The sequence below is a fragment of the Aulonocara sp. 'chitande type north' Nkhata Bay genome, linkage group LG18 (assembly GCF_057382095.1).
Source record: "Aulonocara sp. 'chitande type north' Nkhata Bay isolate Kocher_YH1m ecotype deep benthic linkage group LG18, A_spYH_male_GT1.1, whole genome shotgun sequence".
Lineage (NCBI taxonomy): Eukaryota > Metazoa > Chordata > Actinopteri > Cichliformes > Cichlidae > Aulonocara > Aulonocara sp. 'chitande type north' Nkhata Bay.
In genome coordinates, this window is record NC_141361.1 from 17447906 (window position 1) to 17474743 (window position 26838).

Consider the following 26838-nt stretch of genomic DNA (forward strand, 5'->3'; position numbering starts at 1 on the left):
CAAAGATAAACAGATAGCATAGATAGCAGCGAGAGCAACAGTGCTTCCTTCTAACGACGTTTTAAAACCACGTGACCTGTGTTTACATCCTCTTCTCAGCTGTTTCTTTCTTCTTCCACTTCGACACAACTGCTTGCTGTTGCTACTTTATCTCTCCAACCAACCAGCTGGTTAGTTAGCGCAGTAAACTAGTACTTAACGAATTGAAGAAGCTGCTGGTGTGTGAAAGTAGCTGTCACTGACCGTCGCACTGAACAGCACTTTACGAGGAATGAGTAAATGCGACACGGCATTGTGAGTATTTCTTATTTGGATTTCGTTATTTAGCCAGCGGCTGTTTGTGTAAGAGTTACACGCTTTGTGTTGTCGTTGGCAGCTGTATTAGCTTTTCGTGGTGTGACACTGTTAAGTAGCTGCGCTGTGTGTTTGCTAACTGTGTAACGGCAGGATAAAGAGGCGAGCTTACCTAACCTGCTTTGTCTGTTTTTAGTGATGGCGCACTCAGGCCCACAAAAAGCTAACGTTAGCCCGCTTTAACTGCAACTCGCATAACGTTGTGTTGCACTGAATGATAACTCAAACCCTCAGGTTCTACCTGGAACACATAATTTCACATCTAAATTCGTATTCTGCTTTATTTCTATGTTGAGCGCACACGCTAAAGCTGTGAGTGGGCCTGGGGTGACTTTTCTAACAGAAGTGCGAGCTTTCTCGGGCGAAATTATACTCCGAAAGATCTCTGATTTATGATCGTTTTTTTTCCTGTGAGAATATTTCTGTTATGCTACACGAGTCTGATATTTTATCCTCTCCTTACCAAACCGGTTTAGCTAGTTGCTGTTAAAGACTGGGGTTAATCGCACTGCAGAGAGCTGGCCAGCAACTGCGTTTTGGTCGACAAGTGGGAACAAAAGCTGCATGAAAGCCTCAAACACACCACAGCCTCTCGCTGTTTGACAGCTGCTTTAATAGGTGCTTGGCGTATGTTTCTCACAGGTGCGGACGGCTTTGATTGAGGGTGAGCCGTGATTAATAACGCTTGACAGGGTTTCATGAAAACGCCGTTGTTGTTGTTTTGCCCCATCGTCACACGCAGTGCGAAGAAAGTCTGACTGGCCGCTGATTGGCTGACGAGCTGCGGTCTGTGTGGCAACCGCGAACACGTGACCAGGTTGCGCGCGGATTGGCTTCACCAGGTGTCAGTTGTGGTAATTTGGGGAACATCTGTGTACACCATTGCATGTAAAAACCGAGAGACCAGAAAACGGCGCAAACCTGGGGACTGCATTCCTCCCATAAACAGCACCTCGCTGGGGAGGTGTCACTGATCATATCTTAGTCCATTCAACAGGCTAAAAAAACCAAATATATGTAGGTTGTGATACCTATATAGATATACAAGCACCACAACTTAAAAACTAAAGTATTTTTTTCTGAATTCTGATGAGTATGACTGCAACTATCTTATCAAATAACCTCATGATTATTAACTTAATACTTATATGAGCAAGGGACCAGAAAATGGAAACCTTTAGGCTAAGCCCTTGCCATAAACCTCATCTTATTTCATCGGCGTAACTTTGTGCTGAACATTGGGGGGTCAAGATCTCTGTCTAAATAAATAAATAAATCTGGGTAAATTCCCAGATGATTAAACATGCATAAATAGTCTGTTGATTTTCTTCACTCATTTCAGTTATTACCAGCAAAATAATTGCAAGATAATTCATAATTTTATTGGGAGGGGGTTATATTGGTTGGGTCTGATTATTGGGGGGAGGGGGGGGGGGTCATAACCCCCCTGGAAATTACGCCCCTGTCTTATTTTAAAGTTGTGGTCAGAAGTTTGCATACAGGTGCGACTGTTAAAAATAATTTGGGGCTTTTAGTGATTTCTTTCAACTGTTCTTTTTCCAGGATGGAGCGATTGCACAGCGCACATGTAACAACTTTAAAAAAAACACAAATTGGTTTACATTTGTTTTTAATTTTCTCTTATCCATAAGGTCAGAAGTATACACACAGCTTAAATATAAATACACTATAACATACCCTCGATATAGTTGTTTTGGTCCGCAACGAAGTGCGATTACTGAGTTCACACCTGCACCAAGGATGAAAATGTACCAGTGTTGCTGCGATGAGAGGAAATAGGTTAGGGTTTTCAGGAACAACCCAGGAACCACCAAGGATGCAGCCTGTCACAAACTGGAAACTGCTCAAACCCGAGTGTCACTGTCCACAGTGAAATGAGTTTTACATCATCAATGGACGGAGAGGGTGCAGACCAAGAAAGAAGCCCCTACTCTAAAATCAACACCTTCAAGCTTGACTGAAATTTGCAGCTGCCCACATCGACAAGGCAAATGCTTGGAGAAAAGTTTTATGGTCAGATAAAACAAAGATTCAAGTATTTGATCACCACGACAAGAGGCATGTTTGGAGAAGTAAAAGTGACGCTTTCAAACCTAAGAACACTGTAGCAACTGTCAAGCACGGTGGTGGTAACATCATGTTCTGCGGTTGTCTTGCTGCCAGTGGTACTTGTACATTGCACAAGGTAGATGAAGGACTACAAAAGTTTGAACTTCACCTTAACTGTACCAGCAGGCCATCGCTCAGTATCTGCATTTGCGCTTGAAGCCATTTATAATTCTTAACTTGTTTGATGTGCTGCTTACCACAACAAGCACAAGCATAAACTTTGGTCTTTTAACTGTATTTTCATAAGTTTTACAGCTTTTCCTACTAATGAAAACCTCCCTAATGGCCATTAATGCTACAGAAAGTAATTAAACAATAAACCTGTTCCACTCCAATGCCCCTGGTACCAGAGGCGAGAGGGAGAACTCTGGTTTAACTCGATGTACCGCCAGATCTGTTACTTGAATATAGACATGGGTGGTATCCACTGAAACATCAGGATCTCAAAGCCCACAAAACCACTCTGACTAAAATTCACTGAACTAGCAGCAAAAGAAGACCGAAACTACGCTTCACGTTTAAAAACAAACAACAAACAAACAAAAAAAACCCCCACTGACTATAGTGATTTTTCTGTTACTTTTGCTTTCACCACGATAAAATCGTACTTCCTGCACTGCTTTCTCTCTGTGTACTTTGAGACCTGTAGTTTCCCATTTAAAAAATCTATTTGCTGCATTATTCGCTTTCTTATTTCGGACCAATCTACCATTGCTATAGAAATCTTTTATAACGACTAGTTAAAAAAAACCACAAAAGAAAACTGGACAGTCTGAGCAATGAGCTACCTGCTTAAGATCAAAGTGGGCATGATGTGGCCCGCGGTGGAAAATGAGTTGGACACAGTTAGATGTTCCAACAGGACAATGATCCCAAACACACATCAGAACTGGTCTTCAGTAAAATGAAATCAATAAAGCAGGCTAACATTAATATTCTGGAATAGTTTTCCTAAAGCCCTAACCTCAACCTTATTAAAAATGTGTTCACTATGCTTAAAAGCTGGGTGCGCACCAGAAAACCAATCGATTTTAATGGACTCCACCAATTCTGCCAAGATGAGTGGTCAAATATTCAGCCAGAGTTATGCCTGAAGCTTGTTGATGGCTACCAAGGTCGAGGTGCAACTCGGTAAGAGACATTAAACTACTCAAATATTTACAAGGGTGTATTTATAACTTTGAGCCTGTATGCATGTATACTCAACAGTTCAAAGAAATCATTAGAAGCCCAACATTGCCATGACACTCATGGTGAGTGTATTTAAAAATCTGTCCACAAATGTAGCTATGTGACAGGTGCACAATAGTCCACAGGACTAACACAGAGCCAAAGCAGACAAGAACGATGAGTAGACAATAGCTGGATGCCAGAAGCAGGGAGTTCTTATGTTTCTGGATACTAAAAATTAGGTCTGCAGACATGACCCATAACTATCCACGCATTTAGTGTGACTGTGAGATGCACCACCATGCACGCTTACACTGAAATTCATAAATGCCGTTGTGATCCCTTTTTTTTTTTTTTTTTGTTGCCTGTCCCATTTGGTTCTTTAGCCATCAGAATTGTTGTCTGAAGACCAACAAGGATACCCAATGGATTTATTTTGCCAAATGGATCATCATGGCCTTGCCGTATTGGTCCATTTGATCGACCTTTGTTTTTATTATTTATTTTATTTTATTTTCAATTGTTACAGACATGAGTGAGGGATAGGAAAGGGAGAAAGAAAGAGGAAGGAAAAGAAAAACAGAAGGGGAGAGGGACAGTGGAAAAAGGGGAAAAAAAATCTCCTGGATCACCTGTTGAGAGAGAAAGAATAGAAAACAAGCAATAAAAACCAAAGCAACATACTAAACACAACACCATCGCATTAATCTAGCTAAGTGCAAACAGCAGTAAATACTAAATATTCAGTGTTGTTGTGCAGCACGCAGGACAGACAGCGCACAATGTGCTTTGAAGTAGCAGCCAAGAAAGGTGTAATTTAAGTCTACGAACAGTGAACATCCGTGTGGATCAGCGCGCTTGTATTCAAATGGTTTCCACATGTAATGGTCTGCAAGAGGATGTAGAGAATCATAGCCATGTCCCCCAGGGCATGAAGCAGGTATGGAGGAGATCCAGGCCCCAGACATCCAGAGGCCCCAGACATCCAGAGGCCCCAGAGTGCGAGAGCCCAAGGAGGACCACCGGAGGGGCATCCGTGCCACCCTCATGGGAAGGGCTGAGGATCCCCAGACGAGGGGTCACCCAGTAGCCACCGAGCAGAAGCTAGAGGGGGCTGCAGTGGCGTGCCCGCCGGCTATGGCGGCCACCAGCTGTGCCAGAGTGAACCGAGCCGGAGGCCCGAGGGCCCCCCGCGCCCCGGAAGAGGCCTGGCGCCTGTTGCTCGGCCACCAATGCACCGACCCCTGAGGGCATCAGTCAACGGCAGGGAGTGTGGTGAGGGGAGATAGCCCTCCACACTTTGGAGGTCCTGGGAGTTCCCAGAGAGGTGGAGTCTAAGACCCGACCTGACATATAGACACAGACAAACAGGCACACACAGACACAAACATGCATTCCCACCCTCGTGCACACATATACAAACACTCAGCACTCACCCAACGTAAGGATTGACATAAATGGACACGTACACACAATCACACTCCCCAAACATACTCTATATCCCGAGTCCAGGTACCCTCGCCCCCAGAGGGGGGAAACAGCACCCAGACCCAAGAGATGTTACCCTTCCCCCCGGGGTGGAGGCAAGCAGACCGTCCCAGGCTCTGCAGCAGCAGGGAGGCCAATCGGACAGCCAACATCTCCTCCCAGCCCCCCCGCCCCGATGGCTAGTAGAGAACGGGGGTGTGTGAAGACCCCATACCTCCCTCCTCCCGCTCATGTGTAGTGTTGCTGCGTGTTGCTCTAAAGTGCATTTAAAACAAGGGAGACCATGGTGCTGCTGCCAGAGAGCAGCAGGTGTTAGCACGGCCCCTCCCGAGAACCCTCAATGTCTACATGGATTTAAAATTGAGAGGTGGGCACCGGTGCCAGAGGTAGGTTTGAGTACACAGACCGTCCACTGGACACCGTTAACGTGCCCACCCTCAAGGCCATGTGTGTGTGTATGTGTGTGTGTGTGTGTGTGTGTATATATATATATATATATATATATATATATATATATATATATATATATATATATATATATAAATAAAAAAAAAAAACACCCAGCACGCCCCTGCGGGCGGTTTATCCTTCAAGCTCGGGTCCTCTACCAGAGGCCTGGGAGCTTGAGGGTCCTGCGCAGTATCTTAGCTGTTCCCAGGACTGCGCTCTTCTGGACAGAGATCTCCGATGTTGTTCCCGGGATCTGCTGGAGCCACTCGCCTAGCTTGGGAGTCACCGCACCTAGTGCTCTGATTACCACGGGGACCACCGTTACCTTCACCCTCCACATCCTCTCGAGCTCTTCTCTGAGCCCTTGGTATTTCTCCAGCTTCTCGTGTTCCTTCTTCCTGATATTGCTGTCATTCGGAACCGCTACATCGATCACTACGGCCGTCTTCTTCTGTTTGTCTACCACCACTATGTCCGGTTGGTTAGCCACCACCATTTTGTCCGTCTGTATCTGGAAGTCCCACAGGATCTTAGCTCGGTCATTCTCCACCACCCTTGGGGGCATCTCCCATTTTGACCTCGGGACTTCCAGGTTATACTCCGCACAGATGTTCCTGTACACTATGCCGGCCACTTGGTTATGGCGTTCCATGTATGCCTTGCCTGCTAGCATCTTGCACCCTGCTGTTATGTGCTGGATTGTCTCTGGGGCATCTTTACACAGCCTGCACCTGGGGTCTTGCCTGGTGTGATAGACCCCAGCCTCTATGGATCTTGTGCTCAGAGCTTGTTCTTGTGCTGCCATGATTAGTGCCTCTGTGCTGTCTTTCAGTCCAGCTTTGTCCAGCCACTGGTAGGATTTCTGGATATCAGCCACCTCCTCTATCTGCCGGTGGTACATACCGTGCAGGGGCCTGTCCTTCCATGATGGTTCCTCGTCTCCCTCCTCTTTCTTGGGTTTCTGCTGCCTGAGGTATTCACTGAGCACTCGGTCAGTTGGGGCCATCTTCCCAATGTATTCTTGGATGTTCGTTGTCTCATCCTGGACTGTGGTGCTGACACTCACCAGTCCCCGGCCCCCTTCCTTCCGCTTAGCGTACAGCCTCAGGGTGCTGGACTTGGGGTGAAACCCTCCATGCATGGTAAGGAGCTTTCTTGTCTTTATGTCAGTGGCTTCTATCTCCTCCTTTGGCCAGCCTATTACCCCAGCAGGGTACCTGATCACGGGCAGGGCGTACGTGTTGATGGCCCGGATCTTGTTCTTACCATTCAGCTGACTCCTCAGGACTTGGCTGACCCTCTGCAGGTACTTGGTGGTTGCAGCTTTTCTAGCGGCCTCTTCATGGTTCCCATTCGCCTGCGGGATCCCCAAGTACTTGTAACTGTCCTCTATGTCTGCAATGTTGCCTTCTGGTAGTTCAATCCCCTCAGTTCTGACTACCTTCCCTCTCTTTGTTACCATCCGACTACACTTCTCCAGTCCGAATGACATTCCAATGTCATTGCTGTATAGCCTGGTAGTGTGGATCAGTGATTCGATGTCTCGTTCACTCTTGGCATACAGCTTGATGTCATCCATGTACAGGAGGTGGCTGACAACTGCTCCGTTCTGTAGTCGGTATCCGTAGCCAGTCTTGTTAATGATCTCACTGAGGGGGTTCAGGCCTATGCAGAACAGCAGTGGGGACAGAGCATCTCCTTGGTAGATCCCGCACTTGATGGTGACTTGTGCTATGGGCTTGGAGTTGGCCTCTAGTGTTGTACGCCACATCCCCATTGAGTTCCTGATGAAGGCTCTTAGGGTCCCATTGATCTTGTACAATTCTAGGCATTCCAGTATCCAGCTGTGGGGCATTGAGTCATAGGCCTTCTTGTAATCAATCCAGGCAGTGCACAGGTTGGTCAGTCTGGTCTTGCAGTCTCGGCTGATTGTTCTGTCTACCAGTAGCTGGTGTTTTGCGCCTCTGGTATTCTTGCCAATTCCTTTCTGTGTCCCGCTCATGTATTGACCCATGTGCCTGTTCATCTTAGCCGATATGATGCCTGACAGGAGCTTCCATGTAGTACTGAGGCAGGTTATTGGTCGGTAGTTGGAGGGGACCGGTCCCTTCTTGGGGTCCTTGGGGATCAGGACCGTCCGGCCTTCAGTTAGCCATTCCGGGTGTCTCTCGTTAACTAGCAGCTGGTTCATTTGTGCTGCCAGACACTCGTGGAGTGCAGTTAGCTTCTTCAGCCAGTAGGCGTGAACCATGTCGGGCCCTGGTGCTGTCCAACTCTTCATACTGGAGACCCTTTCTTGGATATCTGCCACTGTGATGGTTACTGGACCCTGTTCAGGGAGGTCGCTGTGGTCTGCCCTCAGATCCTCTAGCCACTGAGCATTGCCGTTATGGGTTGCATCCTTCTCCCATATGCTCTTCCAGTATTGCTCCGTCTCCAGCCTTGGTGGTGCTGTTCTCTTATTGTTCCCTTGCCACTGAGAGTACACCTTTGCTGGTTCTGTGGAGAACAGCTGGTTTATTCTCCTGCCTTCTATCTCTCTGGTGTACCTCCTCAAGCGGCTGGCCAAGGCTGTGAGTCTTTGCTTGGCAGTTTCCAAGGCCTCAGGTATGGACAGCTTGCTGTATTTCTTAGGCACCTTATTCGTCGCACCTTTCTGCAACTCCGTTAGTTGGCTAACCTCTCTCCGTGCTACTTTGATCTTGCCCTCTAGCCTCCTTCTCCATGGAGGGTACTGCCCCTTGTGGCTGTTCAACTTGTAGCCAAGCATCTCACTGATCACTGCTGCCATATTGTAGATCAGCTTGTTAGTGTCGGTAATCGTGGTTGTAGGTATTGCCCGTAGTGCTGCATTAACATCATCTAGCAGACCTTCTGAGGGTACTTCACGTAATCTTGGTAACCGGCTACGGGGGATCCAGGTTTCAAGCTTGGCCATGATCCTATTTTTCAGGTCAGTTCCTCTCGCACTCAACGATCCTTCTCCTATCACACTTGGGGCTATGTACCCAATCTCGGGTGGGGGTGATGATATCTCCCCCCTGACCTGGCGTCCTGACTCCTCCTTGCCGTAGCATTTGTGTTGTACCTCGTCAATCTCTAGCTGTGAGAGCAGTCCCTTCTTTCGAATGTTGGAACACTGAGCTACTAGTTGTTTCGCCGTCATTGTGGATGTTGGGTATCAAAGAATCCATAGGTCCCTCATCCTATTCATGTAGCCCCTTCCGCCGGGGTTACTTGCGTAGTAGAATTCCAACAACGCCCTGTTTTCGTCCCTTGCCCACCGATGCCTTCTTGTTCCAGTAGCCCACTTTTCGTCAGGGTGCCCTGGTTCCTCAACACCTGACGCGGACCTTGTTGATCCGGGCGACGTCCGAGCCGGCATGCCTTCATATATATATATATATATATATATATATATATATATATATAACGGGAGCAGGTTTACTTTATGTAAACAGGATTAGATCGCGGCCACGCAGGTATGTCCGCTTCATTTATACGAAAGCAACAGCGATATTCCACCACTGTTTCACCATAAATAAATAACATCAATGTAACTAAAGATAATGCAGCACCTGATCCATTTATTAATTTCACACAGATACATACAGGTCATTTCCTAAAAAAGGGAAATGTACTATTAACATTCTATTACATGTATGTGATTATTACAGATGTAATTCATATTTCAGAGTAGCAATTGCAAATTACTTTGTGTAATCAAGATGAGAGACCACGGCTATAAAAGCGAAGGTGGATTTGGGAAGCCTGTCGCAGCCATGTCCTGTCCGTATACGCGAGCCACCCATTGCGGAAGGTGCAAGATTGATAAGGAGAGTTTTCAGAATTCAGCGTATATTGCGGGACAGACAGGATCCTTTAGCTCAGCGCGACAGTGTGCTCATAGAGAGATATCGATTTTCCCGTGAGGATATTATTTACTTAACCAACTTGTTGACGAGGGGGTGCAGGACCACCACCTGTCTTTTTTTTGCTCTGCCCTTTTCTTGGTTGCTGTTATAAACAAACAGATTATTTCAGGGTCTCTTTCCAAGAGACGAAAAGCAATATAAGTGATAAATATTACCATTCTGTAGAATATTCTTATATTTCACTTTTACCTGTTCCCATGTTCTAGTGGGTCCTGTTGTGGCTCTAATGTGAAAGAGGATATAATATAACATATTATAATATAATGTAATATAATATTGGATAATATAGTGTAATATAATAAATCTACCCTACCGCCTACTGGTGTTGGCCAGAGGGGCCGATGGCGCGATATGGCAGCCTCGCTTCTGTCAGTCTGCCCCAGGGCAGCTGTGGCTACAACTGTAGCTTGCCTCCACCAGTGTGTGAATGTGAGAGTGACTGAATAGTGGCATTGTAAAGCGCTTTGGGTGCCTTGAAAAGCACTATATCAATCCAATCCATTATTATTATTATTATTAAATTACTTACGAGCCCTCTCTCCTTGCTTTTGCAGCCTTTGCAGTGTTCCCTTGCGTTCTGATTAAACTCTGAAACTCCTGAAATCCCTCACTCAAGAGTTCTTGCTCTGCTGCCGAAAAATACCGACATTTTCGCCGACCAATCAGAGGGTTGCCGATCAATGTTTCCACTATCGATGCGTAGCCCCTTTTACGACACCCAGTGATGTCACATTACTGCGTCCAGCTGTACTAATCGTCAACAGCAGGTGTGTTCGGGGAACCGGATTAGCGAGCTCACGGTTAGCGCGATGGTTTGGTCTTGGATGTGTCATTTGATCTTGGATGTAGTGAGCGACGTACGAAGAACGGGCCCCGGGTGGCCAGAAGGGGACAGGGGGGGGGATGTCTCCCCTGCACCCTGGTGACACACCCGCACCCCAAGGCCCTACCTGTGTGGGTGGGTGTGGTGGAGCGGGAAGAGGGAGGTAGCCGGGGATGGGGAGGAAAAGAAGGGAGGGGAGGATGCCCCTCCCTAGGGCCAGCTCCCCCGCTGACCCCAGTAGGCACCCCCGTCCTCTGGTACCCACCAAGGCAAGGGAGCCCAGGCCCATCCAGACCGGGGCCTACGGCAGCAGCACTGCCAAGCCCCACAGGACCTGGGGCAGCCCACCCTACCCCACCGCAGAGGAAACTGTACCCACCCCAACATTCAATCATCTCCCAGACTACACAAGACAACAGACATCCAGGTTAAGTTTATTCTCCACCTCTCCTATGTCTCCCCCACCTGCAGAGTGGACTCCTGCAAGGATGGAACAACCTCCCTGCCAGTTGAAGAGCCCCCCAGTTAAGCCGATGCACAAGAGGCCCCCTGTGCCAGGGCTGAGCCCCTGTGCACCCACCCGCCCACAACCTCGGTGCCACACCGACGAGGACCGAAGCCCCCAAGGCCCAGCCAGAGCCCCAGCACGGAGGCGAAGCACCCCCGAACCCCAAACCCCCACGCCTGCCCCGGATCCACTCAGGAACACAACCCCCGGGTTAAGCCCTCCAGGGATAACGTCTCTAGGGGTCCTCCAGGCGCCCTAAGCCCGTCCCAACTCCACATCAACCACAATAGCTAAGGCGGGACCAAACCACGACCCCCTACCCCCGCTAGGTGATGGAGCCGATCAAAGGAGCCCAGAGGGATTGATCTAATGTGGTGGCAGAGGCTATATCGAGACTAATGTGATCTATTAGATGGTTTCTATATTGGCTAGAATTAAGATTATTTTTTATTTTTCCAGTTCATGAGGACCGTTTTCTTGGCGATGCATAGGGCAGTAAAAACCATGTGGACTGTATTAGTTTCTGTAGTGACATCATCCAATTTTCCTGTGCCGTTGTGTTCAATATAGTTGTTGATACAGTCATAAAAACAGACAGCAGTACTGTGTTCCAGGCTGATGGACCATCAAAAAGTCTGTGTTCGGGGTCCTGACCAGTGGTAAAGCTGCCTGTTGATGTTATTGCAATTAAGGTTTAAGCTCCACTGACCTGGAAAAAAATTAAAAAAGAAATATCTTGAAACAAAAGTAGAAAAACATCATTTCAGAGTATAATAGGAGCAGTTACAAAACCAGGTGTATTCCAAACCAACAATGGTAAATGCTGATAGTTCGACAACAGCAAGTTGCAGTCATAGTTATCTATTGATTACATTCTTATGTTTGAGTAAAAATCTATAGATTTCCAGAAAATATCCTTGAATATCTTGTATTTTTTTTGCTCTCAAACTGCTATTTTAAATGTGTTGTTTAGGAAACTGTTTAATGGATTTCAAAGGCAACATACAAATAACTTCATTTTAACTTCTTTTTTTCATCTAGCACCAAACTGAGATAAAGTAATTCCTACTTGAGTAAAAACATTGCTTTGATTTTGACCCAGAAATTCACTCTTGTCGTGGAACTGTGTGACTCCTAATCATAAGTACACAAAGACGGCAGGGGCAAAAATTAGAGGATTCAAGTAAAAATAGCTGGTGGATTTTAAAAAATATATATTAATAAATCTGAGCGGGTTCGCACGAACGAAGAGTCGGCCCCTGTTGACACCTTTACTGTCATGTCCTCTTGCTGTTTGTGGCTAATTAACACAGAATCCCGTGGTGAAATTTAGACACGTAACAAAAACACTTTTTATTTGATTGCTACCACCACTAGCCTGATGGTGGAGCCATAGGAAAAGCTTCTCCATGACCTGCATGTGCGCGGGTTGTACATTGGTCAGCAGGTCGTCATGGTGAGCAGCACACTGGACTCCAGGATCTTAGTTTGTCATGCAAATAAAAGATAAAATCTTAAAGAGCGATTACCATTTGCACCATTTAGTGTAGAAATGCTTAGATCTGGCCTTTTCAGTACAACACGAACAGGCTCAAATCAAAAGTAATCCTAAATGAAAATTCTCTCACCATCATTGCAGCTTCTCATGGGACTTGTGCAGATCTTGCAATGAAATGTATTTACTGTATCGTTAGGTAAACTTCACATGAACTAAGCAGATACAGACATGGATATGACACAATTAGGTTGAATCTTATTGGGTGCACTCTTTAAAATGGAAAGGTCCTGACATTGGAGTGCATTGGTGGTCTGCAGGTCAGAAATATCATAAGAGAGATGTGGCAAATTAAACAATCCTGGCATTAAATCTAGGGGAGACATGACAATGATGGTGGTAGAAGTGCAATTTCCCAGCGGGGGAAAAAGATTTTTATTGCCTTTTTATTTTGGGGAAAAATTGACTGATTTTATACGTGTAGTTCTGTATTGGAGACCACTGAAATTAAGTGCATCTTGCTTCCAGGAGGACTTTGTGCAGATGCTACAAAGCAAACCTCCATTTACATGCTGTAGTTATGTCTGACCTGGAGTCAAGTATGTTGAACGACCAGTAACGTAAGAGATCAGCTCATGCCACAGGGAAGATGGTAGTCATCCTATAGTGAAGTGAAACTCAGTGGAAAGACTGTAAACTGTTCACTGTAGCCAGTTTAATGTGGGGTTTTTTTTTTCTTCTTCCTTGCACTTCCACTGTTGCTTTTTTTTCCTCCTGTTCAAGCCAACTTTGTAAACTAATCAGCATTCAACCTATGCACAGCATCATTACTGTTGGGCAACGTGCTGTTAGCTTTGTGGAGGGCTGCATGCAAGTCCAGCCTCTGCCTTTGGTTGAATTCCAAAAATCTCTCTCTGCAGAGCAAAACAGACATCAACATTGTACTAATAATTACTTACATTAATTATTACATAAACACACAAAACGGGGCAGTAGACGTTTGATCCTAACTTTTTCTGCTGCAGTAAAATTGAGACACAACTATCATAAATTTGCCTCAAGAAACTTAAATTAAAACAAAAGTTGAATCATGAATGTCCTCATCTGTCACCAGTACAAATGAAGTACTCGAATACAGCTTCTTATGCAGGTTTAAAGTCCAGCTTTACAAGGTAAATAATTATGTAGTTACATAGTGACCTTGAAGTTGGACTGCATTGTTGTCGAATTTCCCAGAGGAACCCACCCGAGGGATTAATAAAGTTCTATCTTATCTTATCTTTTATGTCCAACTTTAGGAGCTGGTAGAAATTCAGTAAACGGGTAATAGAATTAACTTCACTATGAGTGTCAGCGAGCCTTAACATTATAGGTATCATAAAAGTAGACTTTATAGGTGAACAGCTTTAAGTCCTCCTATTGAACCTTGTATTTATTTTCATTGCTTGAATCCTAGCTTTACAGCATCAGAATGACTCCGGCCTGCTCTTTATAGCACAATTGAGACTAGTTTCTGTACCTTTCTTACAAGATTTACCGATTAGTTTTCTGCAAATACAAATTCTGTTGGAAAAGTGCCGCGGTATTAAGCCACAGGCACATAGGCATTTAGTTTCTTGTTTTTTGCCAACAAGGCTGTAAATTGTCTGAGTTTACACACTAAATGCTATTAACCATCGGGATTATCAGTTTACCTCACATTGTCTGCTGATCGGTCGAGTGCTTGTGCTGGTGCACTGCCTAAACAGGCCTGTCGTATTTGGTTGCAGCTCCAGAGCTGATCCTGTGTTGCTGGAGGATCTGTTACACGTTCAGTGAGGTGTTTATAACCGGGTCAAGCAGACACTCATGACCTGATACGCTGACGCACTTTCAGTTTGTGGGGGGCCCAACTCGGGACGTCATGTGTGTGTTTACCAGTGAATACTTGTTACAAAGAGGTATTTTTCTTTGCTTAAAATAAGCTTATTGCCTGGCTGGTCTTTCTTGATTTGTCTTTAAAGGACTTTGTTAATAATCAGAGGTTTGAGTGTACAGCAGTGCCCAAAAGCACTTTTCTTGAATACCTCCACTGACCCATTTTTCTGGATTTTCTTTCAATGCTTACAGAGTGAAAAGGAGGATTAAAAAAAAAAAATACACCGCTGTGCATCAAGTGATGGTGAGCGAATCAATGGTTCCTTTTTTGCCAATGGAAAATTACCTTACTAGGCCTCCCACTACAAAGTCACCTCTGAATTTAATCTTTATTAGCTGAGTCAGATGTGGAGATGCTGAGGAGGCAGAGAAGGAATTCAGAACCTGTCTCCGTCGGCTGCATCACAGGGTGTGAAGGGTTTGATATTTTTTGTCATCAAAGCATTTATAAAATGATGAGAAACTGGCACATGTCAGGAGTTTTCTCTTTACAGCTACTGTGCTGTATTACATAGGAAATCCATCAGGTCATTATTTGTAATGTAAGCACCAAAACAGCAGTTCATATTTCAGCTGAAGCTCAGCCTTAAATGGCAGGTTTCACAGCTGTTTGACATCTTTCCTTCCTTATTCCTTTTTTTGACACCTCATCTTTAGTCTGAGCTTAGTTGTAAGAAGTTCAAATAAACAGCAGTTTTATTTGTGTAATTGTGTTAAGTGGCCAGAAGCAGCTTAAGTATCTGGTCAATCAACAGTAATAAAATATTTAAAGAAATTAAAATTAGAGCTGTTTTTTTGTTTTTGTTTTTTTTTTGTCTTTCTTTCTAAAGGGAAAACACTCCCACTTAATTTGATTCAAACTTGAGATACAAATATTTAAAACTATTGACTCTTTGTGTTTGATATGCTGGTCCTGTTGTGTCTTCACAAACTTCTTGAAACACTTTTGTTTTGCTTAATTATTTGACTTTTACCTTTTTCGTGGGCATAGAATCTCAGTCGTCTTGGCTAATGCTGATTGTAACCTGCTCGATGGTGACTGGGTGATGCATTTTAGGGCAGGGCAAAGATGCACCTGTACAAAAGATTTAGAAGACAAAAAAATCCCTCCATAATATAACTGAAAATAAAAGTGGATCATAGGCAACATAACTGTATTATGTGCACATTCTTGCTTACAACTAAAATATTTTTATAGCCCGACTGATAGGCCGATATTATCAGTCGATATTGGCTATTTGTTTGTGATTTATCTACATAGAAATTTAAGTAAGTTTAAGTAAAGATATGACAGGATTTGATGCTGTGTAGAGGGCGCATGCACAACCTCTTGATCCAAGCAAAGTCAGGGAGAACAAGTGAATGAATAACTCCACACACGTTTAAAATTCTATATTGGTTGAGCTCTAAATGGCTATGTTTACAATGTCTGTCTTTGTAGATATCCATCCATTCTTGTTTGTTTATCCTTGTTAGGGTCACCGGGGGCTGGAGCCTATCCCAGCTACCATAGGGTGAGAGATGGGGTACACCCTCGACAGATCGCCAATCTGATGCAGGGCTAACACAAAGAGACAGACAACCATTTGCACTCACATTCACACTTATGGGCAATTTAGATTCTCCAACTAACCTAACTACTAACTGCATGTCTCTGAACTGTGGGAAGAAGCTGGAAGCCTTTGTAGATATCTCTTATCATAATCTATCATAAACAAACCTGTAATTTAATTAGCATCAGGCTAGTCTTTGGGCTTTGACATTTTGGTGATGTACAAACTGATAACTCTCACATTGCAGATTTTGCTGGAATGGTTGCATTAGGGAAGTTGTGTTTGGTTTTTTTTCTTTGAGATTTCTCAGCGTGCAGGCTTGTATAGCCAGTGCTGAGGATCAGGAAGTCTTGCACAAGATTTGGATATTATTTTTGGCTTGGGAAGGGAAAAAAACCTCAAACTGTTGTGTTTTCTCATAGGGCTTTGGAGTTGACGTCACGCCGCAATGTATTGTGGGAGCGCGGCACCATTTTCGGGGTCTACGAATCAAAACAAACACACTGTGTTGGAACGACGATTACACGATGCTTAAAAGCAGCTCAAAAGAGAATGGACTGTATAGAGACCGATTGCGTCCAGAGGCGAAGCAGCGGTACTTGCAGAAAATAGCGTGCATCGGAAATGTGGACCCGTATGAAATACGGCTGTTTTAATGCTGTTTCTAGAAACTTTCATATGTGCTGTGATGGAAGCTTGTGTCCATCTTGCCCTCCTCTAATGTCAGCTTTCTGTTACATCACTCCACATCTGCCCTGTGGACATAACAGACTGCACAGTAGAATATGACATGACATTGGGGGCACAGAGTCTCAGCTGCAAATGCCTCGCAGCAGGTTTTTATTGTGAAAATATCTGAAAGTCAAAGGATCCAATGTGATTCTGAAAATATTGGTGATTATTTTTACTATTGATTTACTGGCAATTCTTTCTGTCCAGCACATTTTTGCAGGGCTCTAACAGTTTATAAATAGCATTTAAAACCTTAAATGATGAACTGTTGGCATTTGTCTTTTGGCAACAGCGAGCCATGTGTTATTCCACAGCCTCTGTAACAAAATTTAATTTAGGGTCACTAACTGTATTTGTGCTGTGACATGCCTGATATGTGTTGGGGAAAAGGGTCTACATACATTAGATAAAGCATAAACCACCAGTAGAGGGGAAGCCTGCTTGTCACTGTACTACTGGATTTGTTTCATCATTACAGCTTGATGGCCATTCTTTCACAAAGGCACTGCAGATTTAATACTTTGTAAATCTGTTTCATCCTGAAGGGATACTTAAAAAAATGGTAGTAAAATACATGTTTCATTCTTTTAGTCCCTTTCTCTCACTCATCAATTTTTCATCATAAGACAATCCCAGTTGTGGATTAATAAAACTGTTTTTATCAGCACTTTAAATCTGCACTTCACTTGTAGATTTAACCAGACACTGCTCCCTCACAGGCGTTAATGTCATAGTGTGTTCATCTCACTTTTTTGTGTTTCTCAGGTCACTTGCTGCCTGGACATGAACTCTGTCTGAACTGACACACGAGGAGCCACAGCGGCAGCACAGCCGTTCATCTCCATGCACCTCTGAGGACGAAACAGTCATCCTGAATACGAGTTCGCCCCTTAGGGTTCCTCTGCTCTTTTCACCATGGGGGGAGCTGTGAGCGCCGGAGAGGACAATGACGACCTAATTGATAACCTGAAGGAGGCTCAGTATATCCGCACAGAAAAAGTCGAGCAGGCTTTTCGGGCCATAGACCGCGGTGACTACTATTTGGACGGCTATCGGGACAATGCCTACAAAGATTTGGCCTGGAAGCACGGTAACATACACCTGTCTGCTCCGTGTATATACTCCGAGGTGATGGAGGCACTGAAACTGCAGCCGGGACTTTCTTTCCTCAATCTGGGCAGTGGAACCGGCTACCTGAGCACAATGGTTGGCCTCATCATAGGTAATCTTGGCTTACCCTTATTGTGGGAGGTGTTTAGATGTTCTCTAAAGTCTACATGGACAAATTTAGAGGAAATGATTAAGTAACTTCAATAAATGACATCACTGATGCTACTGAATATGGTCTTCATCGATCAATTGGTTTATAATACGTTCCCCAAAAATAGCACTAAAAACCTAATAAATGTCAGATAAGCAGTGTATATTTGCATATGTTCAGATTTGAGAAGCAGAAATCAGCAAGAATTGGGCTTTTTTTTTGCTTAACAGAGGCCATGAATTAATATGCCACATTTTTGTCCCCCCCCCGCCCCCTTAGGGCCATTTGGTGTAAACCATGGAGTTGAGCTCCACAAAGATGTCGTTGAATATGCCAGAGAGAAACTGGATGACTTCATAAAGAATAGCGACAGCTTTGATAAGTGAGTATATGCTTATGTTTTTTTAAGCTCACTTTCTGACTACACATTCACCTGAATCGCTGGTGGTTGCCTGGTGAACGGCTCTCGGCAGGAAACCGCTATGCACATGACCGCCTGTAAAACGACGAGTAAGTGTTCAGGCAGTTTTTAGGCTGACGTTAGCCCTGCACCCAAAAAGCAGCCTTCTCATTCATTTAAACGAAGCCAGTGAGTCAGTGCAGCGGGGTGCCAAAAAAAAGGACTCCAGCAAAACAAGTCATTTGGCACAAAAAAAAAAAAGTTGAACCAAGCTCAACTTTTGCTGCAAAGCATTGTCCTTGGCAAGGTGCCGCACTGGTTCCTCTCAGTATGCAAGTACTCATCCCTGGTAGATTTCTGCCTTACTGAAATACGGAATTTCTGTTTGTGATGCACCAATTTATCTGTCAAACATCAGAGTTGGCCAATTTAGTCTTATTGACTGCTGCTTGCAAAAAAGATTGAATACATTTATGCTTATTCAAAGATGGTAAGTTGAGGCACTAAAAGAGTCATGCAGTTATTTTGGTTTTTGGTGTGTGGGGGGGTTATAGTGCAGACTTCTTTGATCTTTTTTTTTCTTACAGAAAAATAGATTTTAAAAAACCCAAGTTTTATTCATTGCACATAATTTACTTATAATAGTTGTGGCTTTTCACAGTTTTTGAATGCTGTGTGTGACTTTTACAAAGTGCTCTGCTCTGTTGTGGCATCTCATAAGCCTTTAAATGCATTAATCTGTTACTAATTGTCACACCGGTGCAATAAATAGGTTAGCTGTGCTAACCACCTGCTGGCTCCAGCTGCATATTTATCATAAAGACATGAGAGTGAGAGTCAATCCTCTTATCTAACGCCCTGCCAAAAAAAAAAAAGCTAATAAATGTATCCCCCAAAACATAAAGTGTCCTCTTGAAAAAGAAGTAGCTGTTACTGAATAGGAGGCACTAGTGACCGTTTGCCGTCTTAAATAAGTAATCTCTCATGTATATTTCTGCCACAATCTACAAATGTGATGGGCTTTGCAAAAAAACCCCAAAAACATGATTTTATTCCTTACCTGTCTGATTATTTCTTTCACAGGTTTGAGTTCTGTGAACCTGTCTTTGTGGTGGGGAATTGCCTTGAAATCTCCACAGACAGCCACCAGTACGATCGCATTTATTGTGGCGCTGGAGTGCAAAAGGACCATGAAAATTACATGAAAGTACTGCTCAAAATTGGAGGCATTCTGGTGATGCCTATAGAGGATCAGGTAAGTGCTGCAAGTCACCGGACTGATACGAAATCAACACATTGTGATTGCTGCTCAAAATGCTAACGCACAAGGGAAAACAAGGGAAAATGGCTTTGACCTAGTAGGCTTAGTTATGAAACTTTCCCATGCATTATTGAGCCGCGGCTGCACCTGGATTTAAGCAGCCGTGTACAGAGTACACACAGTGCTGTATAAATAAATGTTTTATTTAAAAAGTACGACAGGTGAGTGTGGACAGTCTGCAGGGCATGTGAGAGGGCACTGAGGATATTTCGGGATGTTGGTGGGGAAACGGTTGACAGCAACCTTTTCCAGTAAGAAGTTTAAAGATTGTGACGGATTCATGGTCAGTGCGTTTGGGCCATAAAAGGAACTGAAGTAAAGCGAAGCTTGGACTTGATAAGATATCGTGACCCAAGGGTTGAATGTTTTATGTTAGTAGTTATACAGGATGGCACTCTGAAGTCAGACCATAGAGGGAAAACATGCTTAAAGGAAATCAATCAGATTTTATACTTTTTTTTTTTTTTTTTTTTAAATAAAGTAAAAAGGGAGGGGAGAGGGGAGCAGCAAAGTTATTAATCATGGCAGAGAAAATAATTAACACAATTCTGATCTAACAGCTTGAAAGCACTAAAGCCCCAGATTTACCCAGGCCATGTTCACACTGATGTGGATAATTTTCAAAATGCATCTTTTTTCCTCTGTTGTGGCCTTTCATCAGCACCAAGCTGACATCCCCCATCTCCATCTCCTCTGGAGCTTTTTGAAATTACTCCCCAGAGTGGACAAATATGAAACACCCATTCAGTAACCGGAAAGGCGGTGTGGAGCTTTCTGAAAATGACACCCTTCAGCACTGTTCAGATATTATGCTGTGCGGAAGCAGCATTGAGAAACTTTATTATCTGTATCCATCCACACCCCCCCCCCCCCCCCCCCCCACACCCCACTCATTTTATACATTGACACAAGGAAGTGAATTTTATGGATGTCCAAAGCAAACCATAAAAATCTTCATGCGTTCATTTGGGAATTACTGTTAGACTTGGAAAAATGTCAGAGTAAAGCCAAAGACTGCTCGGTTATGGCAAAAATACAGACATTGGGAAAATTGTGGATTTATTATGCTATCATAAAGAAGATGGTTGTCTTAAGCACACAGAGACTTTGCAGTATGTCTGTGCCCCTTACAGATGGCTATGAATGGATGGACTTCACAGCCTCTTCTTTATCAGCCCCCCTCCAAGCCTCATCACACCTCCCCCTGCGAAGTTCTAACAGTGCACACTGAGTCAGCAACTTCAAATGACTTTAAACGTGTTTTGAGAACTGTCACAGTGCAGACTCGTTATGACCCGAGCCAACATAATGGGTGATTGATGTAATCATTTATGTCTCTTGGATTAATCTTCTGTCTTTTCATATTGATATGTCATGAAGCAAAAGGACAAAGACTTTAAGGCTTTTAGCTTTTCAGATGCAAAATGTTACTGTTTCAATTTTATCTTTCACATTAGAACCCGGCTGATTTATCAGCAGGTCGATGTTATCGGATGATGTCAGCTATGTGCTGCTACAGCACTTACAGTAGCCAATACATAAAATTTGGAAAAGTGTCAGGAGAAACTGTTCAACCAGTTTTGACATTGAATAGTTTGTCCACTAGAGGGCACGCCGCAACTTTCCTGTTGGCAGTACTTGTTTGGAACAAGCAGCTGAACCTAGCAGAGTCGTCAGATCGTAATCAAGTAAATATGTTAGCGAAATCTGTTTGTGTGTCATGTGTCTGCAAGAAGGTAGAAAGTAAGTATAGGCTTATACATCGGATTTTAAATTGACAAATATTGGTATCGGCCAGATTCTAGTAAGAGCAGCAGTGGAGTGCTTGCATTGTGGCAGGCTGTATATTGCTGCTTCTTTTCTCTACTTAACTCTTCTTTTGCAAAAGAGATCTGATTAAAATAATTAATTAATAATTAAGAATTGAATTTTCTGTGTGTTAAATGTCTTTTTTCAGGAGTTTAAATGCACCAGATTAGCGGTTGCTTTTAAATAGCCAAACAATTTTATGCAATGCTCAGACATTTTTGAGTCTTTGCTGGAAGCTAATTGTATTTGGAAACTTTCATGTTAAATTTTTTCTTCTGTTTATTTAAAAAAAAAAAAAAAGTATGGCAATGAAGTTTAACCCACAATGTAAGTCCATTAATAGCTCATTGGAAATAAATGCTAAAAGTCATAAAACTAAATGATGTTTCTGGCTTGAATACACTGGGTAAAGGTGAGAAAGAACGAGGAGCACAGACAGAAGTCGTCTCCTTGGTCCTCTGATTTTTATTCAGCGCCTGCAGGTTATAGCCGCTAGAGAAAGAGATTTGGGGCAGGGATGTCTAAGCCTGCAGCTAAGTTTACAAGAATAAGCCAAATTTGGAAGGTATATGCAAAATGAAGCTACCTTTAGCTTGTCTGTTCAATTCAAATGAGCCTAACAAGCATGCTGTGGTTGTGTAAGACTTGGCGCGTGTGGATGGAAGCAGTTAGAAGGATGACTTTTCCCCATGGTGGTGTGATAGAGGCCTCTTATTGGATTGGGATTTATTACACCCACAGTAACAGGTGTACATGTCGACTCGAGTAAAAGTCATCTTTTGATTCACCTGAGTCCAATGTTTCCACTCCTTGCTAAATATGAAGCATTTGATGTTTTTCAGTGTAAAGTTCAGTTTTTGTCTCTTTATACAGCTGACCCAGATAACCAGGACTGGCCAGAGCACGTGGGAAAGCAAAAACATCTTGGCGGTGTCCTTTGCCCCCTTGGTCCAGCAGAGCAGAGCTGATGGAGAGAAGCCCGACACTGTCCATCTGCGTAAGTTCCCACGCCTCATCAAACAAACAAACAAAAAAAAAACCCTCCCAGTTTTTGTGTTTCATTATCTCTAACTCATCTTGAAATGCAAAGCAGGCAATATTTTAAATTCAACGCGTGATGTGTCGAGTCCTGTAGCGATATTGGCTTTGACATATGAAGCTCGCCCCGAGGCCGCTTCCTAGACCCAGTTATTCCTCTCCTTGAAATACCGAGACACTTTTCTCTTTCACGTCCTCGCTCGTTTATGCTGACCTAGTTGAAGGACTGGTGCGGCTGTATGGATTATTCTTATTTGTGTGGCGCACCGCCCTGAAGCACCGTGTCATCTCTCTTTGTCCTCAGCCCCAGTGACTGTCCGCAGCCTTCAGGATCTCTCTCGGATCTACATACGCCGCACTCTCCGAAACCTGGCCAACGAGGACAGCCAGGGAAAGGGGACGACGCAGAGAGTCCCCCAGAAGCGCAAACGCAGGCGCTGTCGCAGGCGACGCATCAACACTTACGTTTTTGTAGGCAACCAGCTGATCCCGCGGATGGTGGAGAGCGAAGAGGAGGAGCACACCGAGGAAGAGCACAAAGAGGTGGAGGAAGAGGAGGACAGAGACATTGGCGACATTGAAATCCTCAAGCAAGTGAACGTGTTGAGAGACCAAATAATGGCTTTACCGCTGCCTGAGTCACTGAAGGCATATTTGCTGTATTACAGAGAGAAATGACTTATTCACTTGATATCCCTTCTTAATGGGTGCAGCGAAATGCTGAAATGCTTTTCTTCATCTTTTTTCAGTACAAATGTAGCATTATTTCCACTTAATCTTGATGGCAAAACTGTAACGGAAAGAGACGTCACAGATAATATTGGATAATAATGTTATGATTGTCCTGAGTGTTAATTTTTTTCGTTGACATGTTTGTTTGTTTGTTTTTCTTTTGGTTTATAAATGGAAAAAAATATAAAGTAAATGAAAATAGTTTCAAAAATCAATTTTGGGATTCAGATTTTATCGCAATGTCAGAATTTCTGCAGAAATGTGCAGATTAAAAATTGTATTAAAAAAGAGTTCTTACTATATTTGTTAAAATACGATCATGCTAAGTTGAAGACTTTTATTGCACCTTTTTTAGAAGCTTTAACTTACTTTCAGTGTGTGATGATTTAATGATACTGAGAGGAGACACTGAAAGGCAAATAAAGCCACTTTCTCCCATTTTTTTTTTTTTCTTTTTCTTTTTTTTTTTTTTTTTGTTAAAGAGAGTTAAAGAGTAAGATGTTCGATAAGCCCGAATGGGGCACGTATGTCATTACTCTTCTTGGTATTTCATTTCAGGTTAATGTGTTTTATAACTTCCTATTACAAGAGTTCACTGAAAGACCAGAGTGGTTCATAATTTTTTCTACAGGGCACCTTTTAATGAAACTTTTTCTACAGGGTGCTGACATTCTTGTTTCCTCACTTACTACCTGATCTGATAGGCTGTCGCGGGCCTCCTTCTCTCTTTTTATTTTGCCCTGTTCTGGATTCTTATAATATAATATAATGATGTAATTCTTAGTATTTGAATAAACCACATCAGAGGTTTAAAATAAGGGTGACATGGATACGATGGTGATTTAAATATTCACCTAATTTCGAGGGGAACTGGTGAAGGCATGATGTTCATCCATAATGAATACATGCATGAATATATTGTATATGGGTGTTCCTGACTTTGCTCCTTGTGATTGGTCACTGGAGGTGATGTCCCAAGTGATCAAACTTTGAAATGTTTCTTTACAAATGACAACAAAAAAGGTTTCAAGATGGTGAACCAGATTGATGGCCTTGACACACATCTCGAATTCTGTATAGTACTTTTCTTTTTTTCTTTTTTCTTTTTTTAAACAAAATCAACGACAATGCAAAATCTGACGCCTTTTGTATCACGGACAACAAAGCACCTTAATCTGCAGTCCTCAAGACAGAGAAAAAAGGAAAAAAAAATAAAAATAAAAAGATGACTTTTTTTGGGCTTCATTTGTATTGTGGACTGGACTTAATGTAATGTAAATCCTCTTTAAGTACAATTTGCTTGCAGAACCTTCCTGATAGTGATGACTTTTAAGTGCCAACATCCCTCGCCCCATCACATTAGGACTTCTGTGAGTTTTCCAGCACAGTAAATTTCCCCCATAAAGGATGATATATTTCTACAAAAACATTCCACAGTGAAAAAAACAAAAAACAAAGAAAAAAACCGACAAAAAAAAAAAACAAAGAAGAAAAAAAAGGGGGGGGAAACCCTAAAAACAAAACGGCACATCACTGATCCGACAGGTCACCGTTTTTCTTCACGCTTTACCATCACAGCATTTGGAAAGTTCCTTCATCTTACTTTGAATGCATAAATTTAGTATTCCAAAAGCTGAGTTGAATGTTGTTGATATTAATTCTATTCAATATTAAAGTGATATATCTATATATGTATTGTTATCATATGATTCTGCATACAGTTGAATTAAGTTGCAGTTGATTTGTTGTAGCGCCCTCTTGCTGTACTGTATCTTGACACTGGGAACTCTGTAGATCAAATCTCCACTGCTGTCTGTTAAATAGATAAGATATATTAGTGCTGTAGGTCTTCATTTTGTTCTGGTGTAATGACGAATATTTTGTTTGAAAACGGGGCTGGTTATTCTATTTAGTAGTTTTTGTGTGTGAAGAGGTAACATTTATTTTCTGTAAGGCTTTTTTTTTTTTTTTTTAATAGATTAATTCATTGCAGAGCTGTGCAAGTAAGCAATAATGGAATAATTTCTCAGCTTATAATTACCAATAACAACATAGTCCCATTTTATTTGCCTGGTATCCATTAAAATTCACATGACCAATTACAGCCATGCAACAGTTTATATACCATTATCGAAAATGTAATTGCTAATTAGCGAGCACATTAAGTATTGAAAGCAGGGGACCTACAACCTCGACTCTCAGGTCGCGCCTTGCACCAAAGTTAATGGGACTGCTGTGATTACATTTAATGTGGATGAGATTCGACTACAAAAATGGCAGCCGGTAAATACCAAGTCATAACCAATTATGTGCTCTTATATTAAGATCATTTGTTCAGAGCCAAAAGAGTTCTATTCCTGTTTTTTTGTTAGCTTTTTTTTTTTTTTCTTCAGGCATAGGTTGATTACTCATAGTGTGTGCAGTTCATTTTGAAAATGTGGTGTTTCTCCGTAACGTTTGGCACAAAAATAAAGGTCACGATCACATTATGTGTCTTCTAATCATTCTAATTACTCTGCTTTTCCAATCTTATTTATTTACCAATGATGTCTAAATGTTGTCTGTTAGTTAAAGGAGTCCTTACAATTTTTTTTTTCTCCTCGTTAGATTTCTTGCCGCTGCTCTTGTGTCACATTGTAGTTGTGGAGTGAATAATATCTGATGACCCACTGGACCATGGTATATTTAAGCTAAGTTGGCTAATGTTGGGTTTAATGGACTTTGGAAAGTTCGGTAAATTTATTGGCAGCAAATTTATGAATGTGAAATTTATGAAACTGTAAACTCTGCAATTAAAAAAAAAAAGTGACATGAAAAAGATCCATCCATCCATTCTCTTCACCTTATCCTTATCAGGGACTGGAGCCTATCCCAGCTACCACAGGGCAGGGAACACTGTCGCAGGGCTAACACAGAGAGACAACCATTCACACTCACACACCTATGACCAGTTTATAATGACCTATAAACCTCCAGTTTCCAGTTAGATTTCACTGTCACATATGACTCCAGAATACTTGCAGAGCAGTTCGTGGTCAACTGAATGACTGCAAGGTGTCCAGATCCTGTGGATGCAAAACAAACACAAATAATTACCCCTTCACCAAAGTGCTTGACATGTGGTATAAAATTTGTGCTAACGTGTCGTGTTCGGTTTCTACTAAGCATGGCGCTGTGCATTATGGCCAAACATCTCTGCTTTAGTCTCACCTGTTCAAAAGAAATTGATCAGGAAAGTCATGCAGTTAGTTCAGATGTAACACTGGAAACTCAGCTTTGCTGCCATGTTCTTTTTATAGAGAAGAAGCTTTTCTCAGAGACCCTCCTAAACAAGCTATCCTTGTTTAGTGTTTTTCTATCATATGTGACTGAGGCCTTTAAAGTCTATGATGTACTAGAGCTCTTGGGTGATTTTTGCAGCTTCACTGAGCATTGTACAATCTGACCTTGGAGTGAATTTGCTGGGATTGTGGTGTTGTATTAAAACACAACTAAATGCTCCAGAGGGGCAGCACGGTGGCACAGTGGTTAGCACTGTTGCCTCCCAGCAAGAAGGTCTGTGTAGAGTTTGCATGTTCTCCCTGTGTTTGTGTGGGTTATCTCTGGGTACTCTGGCTTTCTCCCACATTCCAAAGATATGCAGTTAGTTGGGATAGGTTAATTGGCAACTCTAAATTGCCCATAGGTGCAAATCGTTGTCTGTCTCTATGTGTTAGCCCTGC

At 42.9% G+C, this 26838-nt stretch overlaps 1 protein-coding gene across 2 annotated transcripts; it reads left to right on the forward strand.

The window, feature by feature from the left end:
* The first annotated feature begins 55 nt into the window (after positions 1 to 55).
* pcmtd1 (protein-L-isoaspartate (D-aspartate) O-methyltransferase domain containing 1) lies at positions 56 to 25602 on the forward strand. 2 transcript variants are annotated; one of them, XM_086272098.1, is made up of 6 exons: positions 56 to 294; positions 17321 to 17777; positions 18096 to 18198; positions 19300 to 19471; positions 22220 to 22343; positions 22689 to 25602. In XM_086272098.1, exons 2-6 carry the CDS (start codon positions 17471 to 17473, stop codon positions 23060 to 23062), a joined length of 1080 nt encoding a protein of 359 aa, XP_086128224.1. In that variant the 5' UTR covers positions 56 to 294; positions 17321 to 17470; the 3' UTR covers positions 23063 to 25602. The 2 variants fall into 2 exon arrangements, with proteins under 2 accessions (XP_086128224.1, XP_086128225.1); XM_086272099.1 differs by lacking the exon at positions 56 to 294 and adding an exon at positions 15767 to 15784.
* Positions 25603 to 26838: the final 1236 nt, after the last annotated feature.